The following is a 23,912-nucleotide window of genomic DNA, read 5'->3' as shown; positions in this document are numbered from 1 at the left end:
TGTTCTGTGACTTGGTGATATCTCCTGTTTCAGTATCTTTGTCACGTCGTTCTCATGATACTAATTTAGTGTGAAGCAACAGGGCCCAGAAAGAATCATGCAGTTATGCCCAAGAACATTTTATTCTGCAAGCATTAGATGCTGACAGAAAAATTTTATTTTGCAGACATGTAAATTGCAGTTTCCTAGAAACTGTAGCCTAAACACTGTGCCCCAGTGTGGCCTGGCTGTGGTTTGGGTTTTTTTTGTGGTGGCTCTGTGTGTGTGACTTTTTTTTCTTTTCTTTTGTAAATCCCCTAAACAACAGGGAAAAACTGATAGGTGATCTGCAATTGGAAGGTTAGTATTTAGGCTTAGTTGCTACAAGAGGTTTTTCTGTTTGGCTGTACTATATGCTCATTTTGTAATTTAAGTTAAATTCCTTTCATGTTTTCATGTGTAGGGCACTAAATTCTCCAATGTGGTAAAATTTCAATCATCTTTGCAGTGTTTAGCGTACAATGATGTTCAAAACCTATCTTCATCTTCTTTGGTCTGTCCTGCTCATTCACCTTTTTACTTTCTTGTTCTGTATTTTTATAGAGGATGTCTTGTATCCTTAAGGTAAGGGGTAGACCAGTATATTCCTTTTGTTCCTGTAACCTGTCATTGTTCCTGTAAATTAGCATGACCACGTTTTGAGCAGAAATGCTTATTTGTTGCTGTACTTTTTTTTTTTGCTGTAGAGCTTTGTAAGAACAGACCTAAACATTTACAAATTCTGGCTTTGAAGAGTATACTACCTGCCAAAGCTTCCTTGTTAGGACCTTTTTTTACCTGCTTCTAAGTAGACAAGTGAAATGGGTTGTCTCTTCAAAAGTTAAGGAAAAAAAAACTGTGTTATTGTATGCCTGCCTCTTCCCTTCGCTCTAGCTCCCAAACAGCCTGCATGCTTTTGCAGCAACTGTTCTGTATATTTCTGTTAATAGAACAGATAAAATATCTGGCTTTGTGTATAGTTGGAGGAAGGGTAGAGAGGAAATCAGCCAGTTCAGGCAAATCGGATGTGCCAAAAAATATTAATAAACTGAGTTTTGGTGCTGTTAAAGGATTTTTAGTTAGTAACTCCTGTATACACCTTAGAAGTCGAACTTTTGAAATATTGTGGAGAAGCTCTACTCTTTTTATTTTTATTTTCCCCGCACAGGATCTCAGTAAAAGCCCTAAAACCATGAAAAAGCTGCTTCCCAAACGCAAGCCAGAACGGAAGCCATCAGACGAAGAGTTTGCACTGAGAAAAAGTAAGAGAGACTTGAACAAATGTCTGCATAATACAAAGGCTGGAATTAACATCACAGAATTAAATTCTGTGAAAGTTAGATGTACAGTGTAAGCAAGTCGTCTGGTTTCCTCTCTCTTGTCAGGGGAGAGGGGGTAGGTATCTCCAGAGGATGGTTTGTTTTATTCATCTTAGGTGCTTCTGTCACAATGGGATTAGTTGCTTTCTAGAGTCTTACTACTGACTACAGTGGATGTATGCTTGTGAAGTGCCTTTTTCTATCTGTTCGCTAGAGAGGGAAGTGAGGTTGACTATAGAGCCTTGTAAAGTTCAGTATGGTAAACCTGTCTTTTAATACTGTAAACAGCAATTTGAAGATGCTATGCCACTTTTGCAGAATACTTAGTAGCTATGTTCTTAAATCGATCCTGGTAGGAGCTTCTGCTGGGCTGGGTGTTGGAAAGCTGGGAATTTCTGCTGGTTCGAAGACTAGTTGCTTCCACGGTCGTTCTTTCTAAGATCCAACAGTCTGCTCTAATCTCCCAGAAATAAGGTCATTTGCTAGTGTCTGTGTCTGGATAAATTGCAGAGCTTTAGACTGCTTGAAGTCTGAAGAACAGCACTGAACCAAGAGAGATTGATGAATGTATAGAAAAACAGAAGGGTCAAAATCTGGATGTTGGGGTAATTTGCGGTGGAGGGAACATTAATGTTATCAAGCAAACACAAGATTCATTTAGTTGTCAGTGTCACTCTAATTTTTCCTTATAAATTCATGTGAATGAATAATCCAATTACTTTTATCAATAAAAGACAGGGTATTTAATATGAAGGACAGATTCTTTTACTGCAACTTCTGCTTCTCTGTGTCTGTCCTGTGCTCATGGGCTTTTTAAGATGGAGACTGTGCCTTGAGTGTTTAATGCATGAAGTGTGTTATCATGAACATTGTCTCTCACTGGTTTATGTAGGGTTGGAGAGAAAAAGCTTTTCCTCAGGGCATTGTTGGTTTGTCGAAGGTAGAGGTCCTTCTGAGTCTGGTGTGAATTTCGTATGGCAAAGGTTAAGGTAGCGAATAGAACAATCCTGTGTTTGTGGGTGTGCAAGTGGATATTTTAGTTCAGGATGTTTTATGTCCTTACAGGAAGGTATCTGTCTAGGAAAAATGAAATTATGGCAATACAGTATCATTTCAGATGTTGGAGGATCGAGATTCAGTAGTTGTAATGACAGTGGTAAAGCTGTCAACTTGCAGATTTAGAAATTATTAAAGAACACTTAGTGAGAGAAGAGGAGTTATTTGGGGGGGGAAGGAGGGGCTCTATAGCTTGCAAATACATTGCTTTATTGCTGATTAAATTAACACCTTTCAGTATTTTGTATGTAGGAGATAACTTTCAATAAAAGGGATTTTTGGTGGCTTTAAGTCAGAGTGTTACTTACAGAAATACTGATTCTTGGTATTCATTCCCTGCCCCCCCCGCCTTCTGTCAGTAATTGGAAGCTTCTGTTACATGTTAGTGCTCCTTAAACCTTTTCCAGCTTGTGGAGCTGTAAAAGTTTTCCACCAAGGAACTTCTATTGAACTTAAAGCTTAAGTTTGGGTTTTATTACTTATCTTCTCTGGAATCCCAGGGATTTACGGGCTATGTTTTGAGAACTGCTACTATGTCAAATCAGCATTATAACAGACAAACCAAAATAAGTAAGGTATTTCAACTGAGTGTCCTCACAATACTCATTTCAGAAGTGAAATATTGTCCTGCTACTGTAATAATATAGTGCTGCATTCTAACCACAACGAAATCCTGTTATTTTTCCTGCCTTGAAAGAGAAATAACCTGTACTTTGGAGTACCTGCATCTCTTAAACTGTGGGGAAACTATATCGGGTCAAGATACTTTCTTCAACAGTTAGCTTGTCAGCTGATCCTGACAAATGTTTGTACAGTTGGCTTTGTTCTGGTAATAATAAATCACAAAAACTAACAGGATGCATTGGCTGACAGAGAATACTACTACCTTTTGATGTTGAAGGCAGTTCAGATTCATGCAGCAGAAAATCTTTGAGACTAGGTTTTTTCCTCAAGCTTTGCAGGGAGGAAAAAAGGAAAAATGCTTTTAAAACAACAGATCATCTTGCCCTACATTTAGACTCCTGGTTCCATCTAAACTAATGGTAGAGGTACCTCTAGATTTCAGTTTGACTGGAATTTCACTCTGTTGCAAGCGAACAATTTGACAGCATTTTTACTGAATTCCCCAAGGAGATGATTTGCTGTGGAGCTCTACCTTTAGGAAAATTTTGCCATGTTAATCTTGAATAGTTAGATTCTTTTTTTCAGTAGTGCTGTTTCTACTTTAAAGTCTGAGAAGTTCAATTACTCCACTTTTCACAGATACACTTTGTGATAGTGACATCTTTCCAACTGCACACTGGGCTGAAGTTGTACTGACATTTATTATTATGTTAATTCTGAGTTTAATTTTCAATAGTGCTGTTAAAAGGGGTAAATGGGATATAGATACAAAACCCAAAAGTTTTCAAGATTTCTCTGAATTAATATTCTGTTCCTTGATTACTTTGTTTAAACAATGAAATAACATGTATATAATAACTGGGGTATACAGGTTTTTTCGGTTTAATGGCTGTTTGGTTTAGAACCAAAGTGATCACACTTCAAAACATGTTCTGTGCAACTTAAGATGCTTAGAAAATTTCTTGAATGTGCGGATAATTACTCTGACTTGGGTTTTTTTCCAAGCATTTCAATATAGTATTTTGTCTTTTTAAACTGTTGCTTTTGCTCATTGAAGCTTGATTTTTAAAATGGGATGATTCAGAGAATTTTAAAGGGTTGATTAGGCTGAACTTTGGTCTCAACTGAAACGTAGTGATTTACAAAGGCTTTTCTGTGTTCAGAAACATAACCATGTTTAAAAATATATTTTTCCCATTGATTCTAGGTACAGCTGCTTTAGAAGAAGATGCTCAGATTCTTAAAGTCATTGAAGCATATTGCACAAGTGCCAAAACACGTCAAACACTAAATTCAAGTAAGTTAGAAAATACTGAAATGGCTAACTAAACCACAAATCAGACAGCTTGCAAAGAGAGAGAGGTGTCTTTGCAAGTAGCAAGCTGGACCTGGAAGAAATAATAACCTGTTTCTGGCTTAATATCAGTGCTGAGTGTTTAAGTATTGGGCGCCAAGGTCCATGGTTAGAGACTATAATTCTTTTAGTATTTAAAAAAAAAAAAAACAGCAACTGACCCAAAAAAAAACCAAAGCAAAAGTGACTACTTGTCACGGTTTAAAATTACACAAAACCTTCGCCAATGAATGAGAGGTGTCTGAACTGACTATGACAGTTGATCAGTATGCTTTTTGATAAATTTCAAGAAGCTGGTAAGTAGTGAGGAGGAATGAAGAGCAAGTCATAATTTTGGAGCAAGTCATGTACTTTTTGTATTGTTCTGTTCAGCAAAGACTTCCGCTATGGAAAAGTAACCTAGACCTATAAAAATTTCTTTTCTTTTATTGGCACTAGTTGTTTTTAGTACGAATTACAAATTTTAATCCCATCTCACAATTTCAGGAGAAATTGTTCTCAGATCTGTGTGTTGCTTAAAGCCATTTTTAGTTTCTCAGATCAATACCTAGCTTATTGAAAACCTGTAACGTGCCTCTGGGGTCCTACTTCATTTAATCCAAATCAAGGTTGCCATGTGGAGTTCCTCTGTATTGTAAGTAAACCATTGCGCAAAGCAGGGGAGTCCGCCAGCATGTGTTCCATTTACTACAAGAAAGGAGAAAATGCTGTTGCGTTTGTTCCGATTTGCACAGTTTTTGCACTATTGAATACCAATTTAATTCGGGGATCCTTGGAATGCAGTGTAACGAAACTGATACTTGTCTGGTTTTGCTCTTGTCAGGAACTAGAAGAGTGGACATTATAACTTACTCCTTGTTCACTAAAGCTGTTTAAATTTGCGATATTAATCACTGTTACTGCTACCCACAGCGCTCTGTGCCTGTTTTGCTTCCAAGCAAATGCACTCTATGCTGACAGTTGAGAAGTCTTAAAATGCAGTTGCAAACTTAGTTCATGGATTTTCCTACATGTGTTCGCCTATTATTATCACCTTGAAAAAATCCAGCTACTTTGTATTTGTATGTGCTTCAAAATGGGAATATGGCCCTTGTATTAGACTGTAGAAACTTTTGAAGTAACAGCAAAAACCTTCATTTTAATTTTTCTGTCTTGATGAACTGTAGGTCTCCAAGGTGATAAAATTGTCAATTTCATAAATTAATACTATTACATAATTTTTTATTAATATTAATCTGTTTTATAGCCCTATAGTCATAACAGTAGTGTGTTTAATTGGATAAAAGGAAACAAATGTGTTCAGAATTCTGAAGATATGCTGTTGTTCCAAACAAAATTAAATGAGATGATTGCTGTTTAAATGTCTTGACTGATCTGTTGATTATTTCCAAGGATAATGTGACAAGAAATGGTTGGGGAAACATTTGCACTTGCACAGTAGTGTGTGCGCGCAGATATAAAATGGATATGATTTTTGTTTTGCTTTTTTGCCTATTTTTTTCCTTTCTATGTATATTTAAGAAATATACATAGTGCTGTGGGTATCATTGCATACATCAGAAGTCAGCAGCTTTTATTTGCTCTTAATTGCAGCAAGAAATAATCTTTTTATTGATTAAGCACATGGCTGCTTTGTTTGGAAAGAATAGCATTGTCATCTAAGACTTTAGGTTTCAGAAGAGCCATTTGTAGACTGGAATTGGAAGTGGGGGAAAAAACCCAATCATGCTGGAATTGCTTCTGTGGGAGCAGTAGTCAGTGTAGAAGAATAGAATGAAAGAGTTGCCTGTCACCTGTGAAGTATGCCCCTTTTTCACATCCTCCTTTCTTACCTCCCTGTTAATATTCTGCCTGTCCCTCACAGCATTCACTTGGCAATTCTCCTTCCGGCACCTTAATCCAAAGCCCAAGGGGTGCTGCTTTTGGCAATGTCAATTCAGCAGAGCTATGGCACCAGTGCGAACTGGTAGGGAGTGGCATTAAAGGTAGCAGAGCAACTTCTTTCAGTTGTTTGGGTGGGGAGGATGGGGGCTTTAATTTGGGGAGACATGCAAATAAAAGAACAGAGTTTCACTTTCTCCTGCTGCTTATATATGGACTTTATTTTGCATTTCTGCTCCAAATGAAGGCTTAAAATCTTTTGCAATATCGTGTGTATGGTGGCTTATAGCATGGCCGCTTACATGGTTTTAGTCCTTGGATATTGCTGGGCCTTAAAAAAAAAAAAAAAAAGAGAAATTGTCCTTAGCTGTTTGACAAACTACCCTAGACATCTGAAAGTATTTAATTGGGAAGACAGATTCAGATAGAGGCGTATAGGAAGAGGTGTGTGAGGGGTTGGAATGGACCAGACTGTTGCTGTTAGGCTCTTGGCCCTGTTATTCTGTGAGTTAATTTACTACATGGTTAAACAAATAACCAGGGGTACGGGCACAGAAAAGCTGTACTTTGGCAGTCCCCTTGAGTGGGTGCAAGATGCTGCTGCTGATTTAGAAGGTCAGCAGCCCTGCTCTGCATGAGAACCTTTGCTTTTTCCCCCTGCATTTTCCTCTTTGCAGTGGTGACACAAGCACTTCTGTGGCTGTGTTGTGAGCTGGTGGGGAAACTACCTGCTTGAAAAAGAATCTTTTGTAGGGTTAGTTTTCATCTGAAACTGTTCCCTGACCTGTCTCACCAAGCAGCTGTAGAAATGACTGTGTCATTGCAAGGGAGGGAAAGGATGGAGGTACAGATGTGTGGTGGGGAAGGGGCTGTTGCTTTTCATATCAGTGCTGGATCGTGCTGGCGTACTGTGTTTATTGCTCTGTCCCCAGTCAAATCCCCGCAGACCAGAACTGACTCCATACTTCAAAAGAACCTAACTCCCTCTTCCAAAAAATCTACTTTCAAACAAGATTTTGGTTATTCAAAATTCTCAACTGAGGCCGCTTAGAAGCTTAAAAAACACTCCAAAATTGTATGGTAATAGTTCAAACGTTATTACATGCTGAGTGTAATTTATACCTAAACCCCAAACAAATAAAAAAAAAAGAAAAAAAACAACCACTTTGGTGCCTTTTTAACAATATTTTCTCTTTTCCTTCTCTTCCCATCACCTTTTTGCTTTTATTTCATGTGTTTGGTTGTGGCTATTCCTTACGTTCTCCTCCTCATCCCACCTCTGCCTATCCACATCCACCATTTCATTTCACCTATACATCCTTAGCATGGCAAGGCACTGACCTGATGCATAATCACGTCTTGGCTGATGATGACCAATCAAGTCTAGACTCCTTGGGTCGTCGCAGTAGTCTTTCTCGTTTGGAGCCTTCAGACCTCTCAGAAGACTCTGACTATGACAGTATATGGACAGCCCATAGTTACAGAATGGGGTCTACATCTCGTAAGAGCTGTTGCTCATATATCTCTCACCAGAACTAATGCACTTCTGAGCTTTTTCTTAACAAATGCTTGTTGTATCACAGCCTGCTTTTCTTAGATGTTTTCTTGCTGTTCCTTGTCTCTTTAATGTGATATTTTAACAACTTCTGAGGGAGCTTCTGAAACTTCAGTTATACCTGGTGGAAGGCTCTACTGCCAATTCAATACACGTACAAATAAGTCATTCTAAAAAGTGTATATCCTGTTAAGGATGATATTTCTTGAGGGTTTTTTTTTTTTAACTGACAGATGTTAATTTGTAGCTCTGAATGTTGTTTGTTGTTTTTTTCTTTTGACTTGGTCAGTGTAGCAACAGGTCCTTTTTTCTTCTCTTTTTTTTTATTTTGGATACAGCACATTTTTGTATTTTGTACTGAAACCGTAATGGTTTGTGAGCTGAGTGCCAGCAATATGGAAATACCTTAGCGGTAGCGGTTGGATTTTCTACATATTACTAACAAAATGCAAAGGTGGTAGAGTAAGAAAAGTGCAGCTTAAAAATAAGCAGTACAAAAGCTGTAAAAATCATTCAGATATTCACGTATCTGGCCCATTTGTTTGGAAGAGCATTTGCTAATCCATAAAAATTTCTGTTTTTATACTGCTGTCTTTTTCTCATTGCTTAGACATTTATACAAAGGACCGCACTGCTCTCCCCCCACCCCAGTCTGGCAGTTGTCATGAAAACCTGGCAGTCCATGCTCATTACATGCAGTGTTTTGATAATCTCATGTTACCTATGGTCATACTGTCACTTTACTGTATGCAGTAGTGTGGCAGAAAGCAGGGTCTAGATGTTTACTTGCCTGTTAAAATACACAGCTGACAACTCTGAATTGACCATTCTTCTTGAAAAGACGAGGTGAAAATGGTTCCTCTGATGGAGGCTCGAGTGTTCAGCATCTGAAACTCTAGGTACAACTGCGATCACATTGGCTTGTTTGAAGTTCTGAATAATAGAATGCTTGGCTTTTGGGTTGTACTGTTTGGAGCATGTCCGTGACAGATTTTATTGTGTCTTGTAACTTCTCTCACAAGCAGGTTTGTTTTCAGCAACAACTCTTCACTTACAGTCGTGTTGGCTTTTCAGAGAACTGTGACATGCTGTGCACAGCTGAAGGTCTAGAACCTGCACCTGGGGCACTGCTGGGGTGAAGTGTGTGTGTGTTCTGTCTTGTGGATAATGTAATTGGCATCAAAACAAAAATGACATGTTTTCTAAATCTCGTTAGCATTAGTAAAAGCATGTGATGAAAGGACAGAAGCAGTTCTCATTTTCAGCAGGGTCCCCAGATGCAATTCCCTTACCCCTTTTCAAGTAAGCATGTTATCCAGCATTCAGGTATTACTCTATGAACATGTTCAGAATAATCATGATGCAATTAACTGCCGCCTGGGAACTTCATCACACTGTTTAAAAGATAATCAATACCTTTCTGCAGGTTACATGATCAGAAAGTTAGTAATTGCTAGATGTGCATGATTCCAGAAGGTGGTCAGCGTGGAGAAGCTATTTCAAAGCAGTTCACATCTGCAGATTTGCATTCAGTCTTTTTTGATCATCTGCTTTATCGTCTCTCACTGTTACTGGCATTCAAAAATGTGACTAACAAAAGCAGCAGTGCTTACCGAGGAGGGTTTTCAGGGGTACATTTTACTAGTAGTCTTATATTAACGTAATGACCAGGAACTTGTGTATATTGAACTTTTTTCAAAGTGGAGGAGTGTTGCTTAGAGAAATGAGATAAGTACGTGTGCTCCATACCATTCCACAGCGCATTTGTAACCCACTTCACTCCCCTCTTCCTTTCAGTCAGTTTTTGTTTTTTTAACATATATGGAAAGTATGGATCGTTTTTTTCCTGTTTCTTAAGCTGTGGTGTTCTAGTTGAATAATGTTTTCTGCATTGGATAAATGATAATTCCTTTATGTCTGTTTCATGTTATATAGTGTAAATATGAGTTTGAAATACAGTTGTTGCACTTGAACTTTCCTTATCACACAGAATGTTTTGTTATCCAGATCTGAAGATTTTATTGACTTTCTATGCACCAAAGCTTTGACAGTTTACCACCATTAATTATTGTAGCATTTAAGTAATTAGCTGTTATCATAATTAGGAGCTCTCATATTAATGTCACCGCACATTTAAAATCATTCCATGTCTTCAGTGTTACAGGCCATAAGCTATTGTGAACTGATCAGGAGTATTAATGCAACATGCTTAAAAAAGAAAAAAAGCAAATGTGGAAATGGTGGTATTCCGTCCAAAGGTTCAGTGTTTCTATTTTTGTGGAACTTTAGTCATGGTAATAATAGTACCTTATGTTTATGCAATTCTGTAAATTATATGTGTACAGTTACAAATACACTGGAAGGATGGAGAATCTGAATTAGAAGGTAGGTTCAAGCCATTGTCAGCCCCTCTTCACATGGCTTACGCAGTGTTTCCATAAATTAGTATTTGCCATAAATTGAAACCAACCAATATTAATTGGGTGTTTTGCATAATCTTGCCAAAACACAGTAATGTGTATATAGTGGCGTAAAACATAGGAAAAAAAAATATATATTGTGCACTTCATTTGTGAATGGGAGAAGCCATCTTTAGTAGGTGACTGCCTTTTGAAAATACAAAATGGATGTATATCTGAATGTTGCATTGTACTGTACAGTATGCATATTGTTTGTGGTTGCATATATCAATTAAGTGTTTTGTTTTATATAAAAAGGACATCTGTTATGTACAGTTGAAATAAATTTTGCATTTGCTAGACTGTGACTTTAATATTTAATTATTACACAGGGGGAAAGGACAGCATAACTTGTAAGTTAACGCTTAATTCCCTCTTCTCCCCATGCCTCCTTTCTCTCCCTCCCTTCTTCCCGGAGGAATCAAACACTGAAGTGAAAGAGCTTTTTTGACATAAGTGTGTAATCTTTTGTTTAATGTAGTTGACAACTACAAGAAGTTCAATGTAACGTGAAGTATGTATCCTTCTGTATCCTCTTTTTTTTTTAAATAACTATTCAGAGATGCTGCCATCTATAGAATGTTCTTCTGTTGCCTTCCTCTCCCCTTAATTGATTTTATTTTCTTTTTTTCATTTTTTGAATTGGTGTATTCTCAGTAAAAGCACGAGCTGAATTATTGGAACAATCTAAAATCTACTTCCGCAGGTCCTGTTACCAGAGAAAAAATTTGTGACTACGATACTGGTTTCTATAACCTTACATATTTTCAAGATTTAATATTACAACATTTTTCTCTTTAAAACAAGAGTTATCTTTAGTGTTTCTACTTAAAAGATGCTCATATTTGAGTGAATTTAAATAAAACAATAACCTAATATACATACTAAAAAGTTTACATCAGCATAAACAAAGTAATTGCCTACTTCTATTAAACGGTCATAACATTTTTGCTATGATTGTAGCAACTCTAGTTTTAGCCCTACAGCCCTCTGGTTGAAGTTTTTGCATTGGTTAGTGAAATATAGGAAGTTTAGTGGGATAGCTCTTTCCAAATGTTGTCTTAGAAATATCCCACTTCTTCAGATGGTGTATCTGTCTTTCAAACTCTTCATTCTGTTCTTATATGACTAAGACTTACATATGGAGTTGTATGTGTTTCAGTCCACTTTAATTATTTTCATTTTACTTGTCAAAACATTTTGCTGTAAACTGCATAGATCTGTCATCTGAGTCATGTGGGTTTTTTCCTACTTGTGTATCACTATTAGTTAAAAAACAAAACAAAAAAACACTTCACGCCAAAACTTTTTTTGATACTCCCAAGACTTTGCAAAAAAAGGTGTATTTAAGTAAACTTAAGTTTGGCCTGATGTTTGGATTCTGATTTGTAATCTGTAGAAGATATTAAAGGGCTCCCCGGCACTCCCCTTTGACTTCGGCAGATCTGTAGCATGAAGGATTTTTTTTTTTCAATGCTCAAATCTCAATGCATGCAGAGTCTGGGAGCACCATTTTTAGGATTCTTCATATTAGGACTTCGTCAAAAATTCATTGAGGAAGAGAAGGTTAATTTGGCAGGTCTGCTCATCCACTTTAACATCTTCAATATAACTAATGCAATGAAATACTGAACGTTTTAAATGACAATCCTTTCTTCTCCCATCCACCTTACTTCCCTCGATACCTTGGAAAAAAGGAAAAGAAAACAAAACGAAACCCTGTTTTGTAAAGCTGTGGGTGTGGGGGGGCTGTCCATCTCTTTTTTTTTTTTTTAACTAGTACTTTTGGTTGTATTGTCTCAAGGTGATTTAGAGACAGCGTTGTTGGAGGTCAATTTAATTATTTTTTGTCCAACATTTGCTTCTCCGGGAAATTTACATGTCTGTACATACCGGTGGCTAGTGGTAGATCTAAACAGTTGTGTATGCACATATTTGTCTTTTAGTGGCACTTCAGACTTTTGTCTTTGAAACTCAAGCACATAATTTCAAAGAGTTGCTTAGCTTATGAAGAGAGCCTAGTAAAGTTGGTGAAAAACATAATTATATATTTACAAGTACTGTTTCTAATTTTTGACCTTTATTGTGCCGCCTTCCCCTTCTTACCTCTCCTAATCACGATAAAGGTGTGAAAAAGTGAAGAAAACAGCAATACTTAAAAACTGAATTATTGCTAATGGCCTCAAATAATGCCGTGCATTTTTGAAAGTTAACCACCATCACCACAGGTCTCACTTTCATAGCTTTAATTACGACCTTCGTAGTCGCTGGAAGAAGGCAAACTCTCTGTAGATTATCAGTGTGAAAGTACCTGGGTTGAGCCTTCTCTAAACAGCCAGCTGGAGGAAGGAACCCTGTTCTTGATTGACTGGGGAGAGCTGGCTTTTAACTGAGGGCCTGAGGTTAGCTACTTAAAAGTAGGTGATGTGAATACCCACCTCCATTTTACTGTTGGCTTAAATGGTTCCTGGACAGAGAAGGTCTCTGAACATAGGCGGAGACTTAATATCTCATTAAAGTGAAAAGGTATCTGAATTTCATCGCCCTTCTCTTCCTTCCCTTCTGCCTGATGTCTTAAGATCTGTGCAGAACTTCTGGACTTTCTTCCACGTGTGCCTGCTAAAAGATTCAGAATGAAGGACCAGACTGATTACCAGTACAGCTCCTTCTGAAGCTTGGCTTCTGTCAGGAACCAGCATGGTACCATATCAACCATTTTTTAAGATGTCACGCTCCCTTTTGAGGAGAGTGAATAAAAGGCTGGGGTTGTGCAGTTATGCTCACAGACATCACTGAGAGCCTCTGTGGCATTCAGTTTGCACTCTAGTTTCTTCCCATTTTGGTGTTAAGATCGTACTCCAGGGCTAGGAGTGATGCTTTACCAGTTTCAGACAGGTATAAAGTGAACTTCTGTCATGAAGTCTTTCAGCCACATAAATATCCAAACAGGTTTCAGCTTTCCTTTTTTTCTAGAAATGCTCAGAACTGCTTGCTGGTGTGGTTGATTGATTAGGCTGGAAAGGGGATCAGACACTGAAAACTAAAAGCAGGGGGCTCTTACCCACAGGCCTGTTCTTGTATGTCAGGTGTTGCACCGCATTACATAGTGGGTATTGCTAAGGTCTCTAGCCCTGGTCTGAAGGCCAGGTGGGCTTTGTTATTACTTGCCTTACTCTGGAGGCTAAACTTGCTAAACCTACGATTCAGGGTATGGTATTGGCAAAAAGCATTGTAATTCTTTATTTTCCACTGTAGGGCTGGGACATACTGATATTGAATAGATACCTTTTATTTTCTTGGTGGAATTTAATTGATGGAAACTTAGTTGAATCTTGATCATAGTAGTCAGCTGTTTTGCCTTAAATATGTAACAAAGTTCTAAACAGTAGGGTCATTCTTCCAAGACCCTGGATTTAGGAGATCCCCATTGAAAAGTTATGGCAACTTACTCAGCCTTAACATTTGTTTGTGAATCTTGAAGTAACTGTCTGGTTTGCCAAGCATCCTTTCTTCTCCCATCCACCTTACTTCCCTCGATACCTCGGAAAAAAGGAAAAGAAAACAAAATGAAACCCTGTTTTGTAAAGCTGTGGGTGTGTGGGGGCTGTCCATCTCTTTTTTTTTTTTTTTTTTAACTAGTACTTTTGGTTGTATTGTCTCAAGGTGATTTAGAGCCAGAGTTGTTGGAGGTCAATTTAAACATTGTCTTTTGGCTTGTTTGACTTGGAACGAGACTGAGTAGTGTCTCTTCATAAAATTCAGCACGAAACTTGCACATTTAGGATTGAGGAATGGCAGATACGGCAAGCTGAAGTAACTTTTGATTCTTCTGCACTACTTCATGAAAATGTGGAATACATCCCAAGGAGGTGCTTGGGATTCTCTAAGATGCAGCAACTTCCCGGACCATCCTTTTAGTACAACTCTGCATGAAATCCCCGCTGTGCCATAACACAACCCTCTCTTGATGTCCTAAAGCTGCGGGTTGTAAACTTCTCTGGAGAGAAATGGTCACATAGAGAATAGACATAGAGAACCTGGTGGAGGCACAAGGCGCAACTTAGGGAATATTGCCAAGTGCCAGTAATGAGGTGACTCTGCTTGAAGTCCATTCTAGACACATAATTGCCAGAAAATGCATCTTAAGAAAAGCTTCTGGCATAAATGGTGCGGAAAAGCAGGACAGTGAAGTAGCTTCATTTTGCCTTTAGAACTTGACACATCAGGTCTGATGTTCCTGTGCACGTACTCATTTGATGACAGGGTCCTCTGCTGCAGGATAGATGTGCTGTGTGTTTGTACCTTTTGATACTTAGCAAGTGCTTGTGGGGTTTAGGAAAAAAAAATCCACAACAAAGAAAAAAAAAATCCTGCCAAAACTCACAAAAAGCAAACCAAAATAAAGGAGGAAGGGGGGGAGGGGTGTTGTGTTTTTTGATGGGTTTTTTTTGCATAAGTACAAGCTGTAAGAGCAGCGAGGGTTCTGAGATACAAATAAAGTTGCATGACCGAGGCTATCAGAGCAATGAAGGCGAGAGCGAAACTTGTGATGTCCTGAATTCCGTGGTAGTTAATGTTTTGTGACACAGGAAGGTCAGTGTTCACAGCAACAGTTCTGCATCGTGTAAGTGTGTATGTGTACTGTGTGGTCTCCTTGTGTGTATAATGTTGGTGAACATTTTGTTTTTAATGAAACTGCATTCTGTGTCTCAGTAGTATTAAGTGTTTGCTGTGCTATGATGTACATACATCAAGATATGCTGGTGTAGACATCTGTTTTACATGCATGTGTGTATATAACTGTACAGCTGGGACATTTTTTTTAAAGCTGTCTACTCCCGCTTTGCAAGGACCCATGTTACTCTGACCAGGCAGACAATTGGATGCAGCTCTATACAGAGCTAAATACAATGTGGTTGAAGGGAGTCATGGTCGAGAAACACGTGGTAGTTCTCTCCCTTTGGTCAGTGTCTCCCTCAGCGTGTGCTGGGCTGAGGTGCTCCACATTGGTACAGAGACCCAAAATGTAGTGATCTGGTAGCAGCTGGTGCCAACTAATGACTAAACATTTAGCTCAGTGTTCTTTGTTACCTCCTGGGCTATAATAAGGCAGAGCAGTAACCAATTAACTGAAATAAACATAAGACAACTTTTTACAATTAGAGATTGACAGCGCAAACAGGGAAATGTCCTTGAGCTCCATACAGAGTTTGGATGTGCTTGTTTTATAGGTCATTCATTCCCTGGAAAATAAGTGGGAGTGGATGGGTATTAACCCTTAAAAGATTTCTTATCTCTGTAAGATGAAGAACTTGGAGCTTTCAAGGATGAGATTCTGTTCTCAAATGTGCAATGATCTTAATTCCGTAAAATTTTGACCATCACGTACTGATACAGTAGATCTTCACTGTCAGCTTAAGGAAACAGTTTTCTTCATTAAAGGACGTTTGTCATTGTTTGCTAAAATAGTTTCAGTAGCTTAACACGTACTGCTAAGCTACGGTCCTTACAAGCTCATTGTTCAGAATTCAAGAGTGCAGCTGTTAGGGAAGTTAGTGTTTTTCGATGAGCTTGATTTCTTTCATTTTTTGTGTGTTTAGATTATGTATTTTATCATGAACCATAAAAGAAAAGCACTGTTACCACAAAGCAGCTGTTCAGCAAGAGCTAACTAATTTCTCCTGACAGGCATGCACCTTGTAGTACCTAGTTATCAGTTCAAACTGTACTAGACTTAAGACATTCCTGGTTAATGAAAGTTCATTACAATGAATTGGTAGGCAAGTGTACCTTCTTTGTTAAAACTGATATCTTGGTTAAAATATGCAAGAACTTTAATGCCTTATCTGGTGTGTTTGAATTCTGAACAAATGCTTAGACAGCAATTTATTTACAGGCCGCCTTTAAAAAAAAAAGCTCGTAATTTGTTGCAGCCTAATTAAAAAACATTTCTAGAATACATACTTTATGTATGAATGGATGCACATCTCTGAGCTGTAGATTTTTCTATTCAGAGCTACTTTTTTAGAATCTATATGTATTATCTTGATGTTATAAATTGCAATGATTGTGCAAAATGTTTTGAAGATGTTGGAACGTTTTGAGTTTTTATTGTCAAACCATTAAGTGCTTTTAAAAACATCTATTAAATACAAAGTATGTTTTTCATTTGGTAGGAATTTATTACAGGACTAAAACGCTATCTGTAAGTGATGTGTGTGTGCACACATACAATTGTGTTTTTTATAGTGTTTCAGGGGAAAGGGGTTTTAACTTTTTTTTTCTTCCATCACTGTATCATTTGATACCACTATTCTGCTCCTTACTGATAGAGTAATTGGTTTAGAGTGGAATTGTTTCTTGGATTTGTATCAGTGTGAGATCAGAATCTGTCCCTCAGGCTTAAATCACTGTTACTTAAACACATCTAGCTTTTTCTGAGTCAGCTATGGTGACTTTGTATAGCTTTTACTGATAGTTGAACGTGCACTGTTCATTGAACGATGTAGCATCCCCATCAATGACACAGGAGCTATGTCAGCAGCAGGATAGAAATGTCAGTTTTTTTGTTGTTGTAAGGCTGTGGTTTCAAATGTAAAAAATGTGTCAGTAACTTGTGTGTGTGCAGGGAAGGGGGAAATGGAATGTGATATATGTTGGTCATGCAGGTGTATCATGCAAGGAATGAAATAATAATCTTTAAAATGCCCCAGCAATATTTGTGAGTTGTTCATTTTGTAATTTATTTTTACAACAGGTTCCCGTAAAGAATCAGCTCCTCAAGTCCTGCTTCCAGAAGAAGAAAAAATTATTGTAGAAGAAACTAAAAGTAATGGTCAGACTGTTATAGAAGAGAAGTAAGAGAACATTTAATGAATGATGGATTAAACCAGTAAACTTTGCACTCTTCTTCCTCTTCCCGTCTCCCATTATAGTGTGTGTATGATATATTTGTAGTAGGGAACAGAGCTGTTTGGAGTATGCTGCCAGTCCTTTAAGTGCAGTTGGCCTTCATTTAAATGCTTGTAGTCTGGTTTCTTTGTATATGCTATGCAACTTACTCCTTCCATGCCAAGAAGTGATATGTTTCACTTGTACACGGTTTTTCCAAGTGCTGTAGGATTTCAATATTAAATTGGTGTCATCTTTCTAGTTAGTGTGTGGCGTCATTCTATTTTTTTGGTAAGGTGTATGTTGGAAATTAAGTTCTGTTACAGAAAGCTGTAATACAGAAACCGGTATAGGTCCATATGTGCTTGAGAGGTGTATCCTGTCACAGAAGCTGGTAACAGGTCCTTGCCTTACTGAATATAAATCAGGATGAGAGTAAATTTTTTTCAACACAAGTTTGAAATTAGCTGTTAGCTGTGGGGTGGTTTTTTGTTTGTTTTTAATGCATTTCATTTAACAATTTTGTCTAATAATAGATTTAGACATGTATATCTAAAAATGGTTGTAACAGGTCATCTTCTTTTTTCATTTTAGAAGCCTTGTTGACACAGTATATGCATTAAAGGATGAAGTACAGGAGTTAAGACAGGTTGGTAACTTGCTACATTTATAGCAACATGGAGAACGGAAACATGGAAGGCTTATTATAAAAATAAATACGGCTTGTAAATTGATTCACTTTGACAGGAATGAACTTCAATTTTGGACTAGATTCACTTTTAAAAGTAAAACATACCGATTTGACAAAAAGCACCCTCTTTTGTGGTTGTCATCGGTCCTTGGAGCACCAGCCTCTGAGAACAGCGTTAAGTATCCTCTCTCTGAGGTGACTTACTAAGCTGTGTTTCATTTATTGTTGGATGTTACAACTTGTGAAATGTTGAAAGCGTTAAGCAAATTCAGTTCTGCTGTAACACCAGCAAAATAAGCTTATAGAGACTGTGAGATAGTATTTGCTCTAGAATGTATAATTTTAGTAGTACAAGTGTCTGCATCTATTTAGGCCTTTATTAATGGTCTTTCAGTAACATGAACACCTCTTACAAATCAGTTCTTAAAACCTCTCATTTTCAGAGATGAGAGTCCTTTGTCATGTGGCCTTTTTTTAATGAGGGCTTCAGGTGAGCTGAGGGTGCTGCTTTGTCACGTGGGGGAATTGTGCAAGATCTCACCTGAGTTCCTGGTATGGGAGTTACAGCTGGTGTTTTAAGCTTGTTTTAAGTATTCAGAAGGAGTTGTTTAAAAATATATTTTTCTTGTCAGTACATAGCCTGTTTAAACCATGTTAATGCTGCTGCACGTAGTCATTGCTTAATGTGTAGGCGAAAATGCATTGAATTATCCTCACTCTCCAATGTGTGAATTTGCTAACAGACCTTAACAGTTCTGACTCAAGAAGCTGGATAAAATCTCTTGGGTTAATGTGAAATGGATTTGTATTCAAATTACTTTAGGCTTTGGGCTATAAACGTGAATCAGATTTCTTTGCCCATCTGTAAGCGTGCCCAGTGTTTCTAAGGATGTCATGCATGTTCCTTGAAATAGTACAGTTGATGTCTCAAACATTTAAATTCTGCTGTTTTCAACATATAAAGCATGCGTATCCCAGGTTTGATGCAAATTTGACAGTCTTTTTAAAAATACAATTCACGTAATACAAGCAGCAATAATAACCCACTAATATTCCTGTGGCCTGGCTGCTTTTGTACGAAGGATAAACGTGCTGCCTCAGTGAGGCCCCACAGATCTTTGTGTGACCCTGAACAAAAAGTAACCTTCTCCTGAACTTCAAGCAACAGCTCTCTTTTCTGGTGCCTTTCCAAATAGATGGTCTCTTCAGAATCTTGCATCTTCCAAAGCCTGGGTTCATTTTTTTGCATATCAGGAATCTCAGCATAGAAGTGTTTATTGGTCTGCTGCTGTGATGTTGCCAACTGGAGAAGTGGCCGAAATGATCTCTGAGCTGGGAAGGTCCCGAGTGACCAAGGGCTTTATAGATAAAGGCTCACTGGGAGTATATAGTGTGTGCACTGGTTGGTGTAGACACCAGACGGCCTGTTGGTGAGAGTTACCACGCAAAGTGGGATCCCTCCCATAGCAGCTTCCATAGGTTATTCATAGCTGTTGCTCCCCAGGCACTACACTTGAATAGTACAGTCCTGAATTGGCAGTAAATAAATAACTGAAAATAAACTAAGTCTGTACCTACAAAAAAAGAACAAAATTTCTGAGTTTCTCAACAGACTTGAGGAGGGAATGGAGTTAATGAGGTGGCAGCTGTTGATCCCATCCTGTTTCTAGAAATGTCTGTAAATGACAGCTGATGGGAGTCCAGTGGGACCCCTGGATTGCAGACTCGTGTTTGTTAAACACTTGTAGACTTGTTGTCTTGGGGCCTTAATATAATGTTGTCTTATCTTCTGGTTGCTTCCCCACTGTTGCCAGCACCACTTTGGCCTGTGCAGGATTAAACAATGTAAGCATTACTGTGGTTTGGTCAGTGACATCCTTACGGTCCTGTTGTTCATGGTATTGCAATATTAGCTGATGGGGCTAAATATTGAGAACTAACTCACTCGTTAGTATACATGCAGAGTGGTGGTGTTCCTTGAAATTCAGACTCCCCTTAGACTGTTGGTAGTCATCTGTCTGGTTTAAAATTTAGTCGCAGAACACCTTCTATATAACACAATGGTTTTCAAGATCCTCCTTTCAACTATTTACTTTCCTAATGAAGCAAGTTAATTTGCATTACGTTTTAAGAAGCTTTTCTGAAATTGTGAAACTAGTTATAGTCGCAGGAGGCTCTGAGGGGGGATATTTATTCTACTTACTGCTCCATCTCCCTTCTCCATTAACAACAAATATATTCTACTGTTCATTGATCAGATTTGAGCAGACGAATTCAAGATTATTGGCCATCTGCTACTAGCACTTGCATTATAAAGGACCCCTAAGTATAAATAGGAAATAGCTCAGTTTCCATTTGGTGGGGTTTGTTGCATTGTGTAAAGTAACCGTGTGTAACTTGTGAGATTTTAATAGAAGGCTTTGCTTTTGAACAGCTAATAGCAATCTTACTGAGAAGAGCCTTCAGAATTTGTAATTGACAGCGTATGTGTGGTCAGAAAAGATCTGTTACAAAAAAGAAAAATAAAAAACCCAACCAAACACTAATATTTCTGTCTCTATTAAACAGGATAACAAAAAGATGAAGAAATCACTAGAAGAAGAACAAAGAGCTCGCAAGGACTTGGAGAAGCTTGTTAGAAAAGTTTTAAAGAACATGAATGATCCATCTTGGGATGAAACCAACTTATAACTAATTTTTTTTGCTCCCCCCCTCCCCTTCTTTCTATTGAAAGACCAGTTGTAAAACTGAGCTGGGAAGCCTTCTGACATTAGTCAGTGTTGCATCAAGAGCACTACAAAACAGGATTTAACTGGATCTAGTGATTTCTTGCTCTGAACATATAGAAAAGTCAAGTCATTTACTGAAGCAATCTGTACTTTAAGTGTGGAGACCATGGATCCTGAACTCTACTAAACTTAATTTGTTTGCATCTAAATTACCTCATTTTGCAGAAAGTGCAGCACCTGACTAAAAGTCCATGTTTTTCAGTGGCTTTTTAATTAAATATATATTTTTCTTGTAAATATCTGTAATTTTGAATGCATATGTGATTGATGTATCAGGGCTGATGTTATTTTTTTTCTCTTGTTATTATAATGGTCACAAGTGTTAGAAATGATGGCAGTACTGTCTTACCTAAGAAAGGTTAGAGTTCTTTGTGGATAATTATGGATTTGTTCCAAATTACCCACTCATCACACATGCAAATTTAAAAACTTATTTTTCCTATTGACCACTGTATTTAAATCCTTTACTGTTATTTATGTCTGTGCATACATTTTTAAACAGTTTACAATTCTTTAAGAACAGTATTAAAATACAGAAAGCTGTTTATTGACAGTAGAAACAATTTTTAACAAAACTAATGCCCATGATTTACGTTCACGTACACTTGTTTGGCAGACTAATCTGTTGTGCTTTGGCCACCAAAAGACTGATGTACTTGCCTGCTTTTTATGACTGTGATTTTTAGGTGTTTACGTACTACATTTTCTATTGTTGTGCTTAAACATACAGCTGGCTGATAATTTAATAGATCATACAGTTTGTTAAAGCAAAAAAATCAATATAATCCAGAATTTTGTGAATAAATTGTTGCTATTTATATTCTGTGGTCACAACAATTAAATTTTAGCTAACCTTTATGCATAAGACACATGGGCTAGGCCAGACTTCATTCAGAGCTTTGTTTTTATACCACTATGTAAGACTCTGCTTCCACAGCCTGGGAATTCAAAACAGAGTCATTCCTTTCCCACCCTGTTTTCTCAGCGTGTTGCTGGTTTCTGTCCTACTAGGATTTAAATGGAAATTTAAATCACACTGTAATTCATAATTTGCACTGCTGACACATTTGAAAATACATAAATGAACATTTATTGCCGAGTCTGATAGGTGCAATTACTGCAGTCCTTTCTTGTATTTAAAATAGGAGATGCTACAACACTGCAAACGGTGAGCTTCAGTTGGAGCACTTAAACTACTAATCCCATTGAAGCTCGTTTGTAAGTGTTTCATTGATGTCAGCAAACTTTGGATCAAACTCCAGACAGTGCAATTTTCTGAGGGGTTTTTCTTCAGTTGACAGTCAGAAGTGCAGGTATAGCACAGACCTGAGTCACACCTTTTGTCATCCTGATTTTCTAGTGCCCTTTAACTCCTGTTAAATTTAATGCTCGGACTTGAGCAAATGTTTACATGAACTTTAATGGCTTGGAGCAAGGATGATTTGGGTGGTAGGAATTGTCATGCACATTTTGAATCTAATGAAATATCTATTTTTAAAGCTATCCACTTTTCTCAGCCAAGAACAGCTTTTTTAAATAGGAAAGAATGTCAATGATTACATACTTGAGGAACAAATCTGTGGGAATGGATACTTAAGAATCTGAATAGACAATTAGTTGTCCGATTTAAAAAGCGGAATGTATCTGTAGGTATTTAATTTGTGTTCCTACAATTTAAAAATGTCTTCCTTTAATTCTAAAGGAGCAGACTGGATAAGAAAACTAAAAATGTCTATAATATCAGTTACATATATTCACAGAACTTTAAATTTATGATAATTCTTGATACCAAAATCTTGTTCTGTTGTTTGCAGTTGCACAAAAATGTGGACTGACGTTTATAATTATCTTCATATTTAGAAAATACTCTTGCTAAAAGCTAAGTGATACTAAACCCTGCAAATTCATAGCATCTTGGCTAAATTTAGGTTTGGGAATGCTGATATAATTAGAATTTTGCTAACATTTTTACTTTCTGACAGGCTATTTTCAGAGTGAATTTTAATTTTCAACTGAGCATATGTGAAAGGACATTCCAGAGGAAGGACTATAAAAGGAAAACATGGATCTTAGCAGTATTTAGCAAATTTTAACTCAGGAACAACTTCCATCATAACAATTTGTTTTACATTATATTGTAAAGAGTGGCGTTGCTGTGTAAATTTGCTGACTCTTAGTACCTGTGATTATTATCATTTCTGACAGTACCCCTATACTGACATCTAATGAACATGCCTTAAACACTGGGATTAAGCAGTTGTTAAATATGACCAGGACTTAAGGACTGATTTTATTCAAGGTGGATTGGGTTGACTAATTTTTAAAAAAAAAAAGAAAAGAAAAAAAACCCCGCCTAATATTGTAGGTAGCTTTTGTCTCTAGTGCAGAGAGCGAACTTCAGGCTTTTGGGAACCAAGGAATATCTGAACTTTTTTCTTTGACAATTTGTTATACTGTATATAGACTGTAAATTTCACCATGGACCTTCTGAATTGTTGGAAACTTTATATAAGCATGGATAAATGGGGCACTGTTTATTTAACCTATTAAAAGGTTATTTCTTTGCTCTCATCATTTAGGGATGAGGAGATGAAGCCATTTCTTATCCTATAGATGTGAAGCACTTTCAGTTCTGAACTGTCCAAAATGTAGCATAACATTTCTCTGTACTTACTGATGTATGCGTGTTTGTCTCACCATGTCATGACATCTTAAAGATTAAACAACTGACCGCCTTTGTATAAACCTTCTTAATGCCAATCATTTAGGGAAATTAGAGTGTCTGTTTACGGTATCTGTGGAGAACTCAAGCTTAGTTAGACTTCACAATAATATCCTGGTATCGACTACTAAAGTGTTTATGCTACATTGTTGTAATTAAACCATGATTTTTCCCCTACCCTATGAAGTGTTACATTTCATCTAATATGTGGGCTATGAGATTAAGAAGGAAAATTACTTTTTTTTTTGCCTTTCATATAAATAACTTCTTCTATTTAATAGTTGGTATACTGTATTGAAAGGGCCTTTTCGTGGTCTTTTATAGAAAATTGATGCCGGGGGGGGGGCAAAACAAAGCAAGGGTTGTTTAGAGGGGTGAGAAGGAGGATCTTAACTGTCTTGCACTGAGGGATTTTCACTTTGGCAACCTGACCTGCTAGAATAATGTAAGAGATTCAGGAGATCAAAGACAGAAGATAATGAAAGGGAAGAAAGCAAGAAACATTAGAAAATCAAATCGCTGCATAAATAAATACTTGTCTACATGCATGATT

General features: G+C 37.4%; 1 protein-coding gene across 6 annotated transcripts in view; it reads left to right on the top strand.

The window, feature by feature from the left end:
* Positions 1-21,520, top strand: part of ARHGEF7 (Rho guanine nucleotide exchange factor (GEF) 7) — an 86,367-nt gene extending 64,847 nt beyond the window's left edge. For 4 of the 6 annotated variants that reach the window (XM_009322517.1, XM_009322516.1, XM_009322520.1 and 1 more), the window contains 6 exons: positions 1,187-1,280; positions 4,225-4,314; positions 7,577-7,753; positions 17,024-17,123; positions 17,752-17,806; positions 20,417-21,520. In XM_009322517.1, coding sequence (XP_009320792.1) covers positions 1,187-1,280; positions 4,225-4,314; positions 7,577-7,753; positions 17,024-17,123; positions 17,752-17,806; positions 20,417-20,539 — 639 coding nt within the window. In that variant the 3' untranslated portion in view covers positions 20,540-21,520. Of the gene's footprint in view, positions 1-1,186; positions 1,281-4,224; positions 4,315-7,576; positions 7,792-17,023; positions 17,124-17,751; positions 17,807-20,416 lie in introns of those variants that run through there. The other 2 variants (XM_009322518.1, XM_009322519.1) reach the window with 2 other exon arrangements.
* The last annotated feature ends 2,392 nt before the right edge of the window (positions 21,521-23,912 follow it).

Source organism: Pygoscelis adeliae, unplaced genomic scaffold (genome assembly GCF_000699105.1).
Source record: "Pygoscelis adeliae isolate BGI_AS28 unplaced genomic scaffold, ASM69910v1 Scaffold424, whole genome shotgun sequence".
Classification (NCBI taxonomy): Eukaryota; Metazoa; Chordata; class Aves; order Sphenisciformes; family Spheniscidae; genus Pygoscelis; species Pygoscelis adeliae.
The sequence above is the reverse complement of the archived record's forward strand: the minus strand, read 5'-3'. Positions and strand labels throughout refer to the sequence as shown.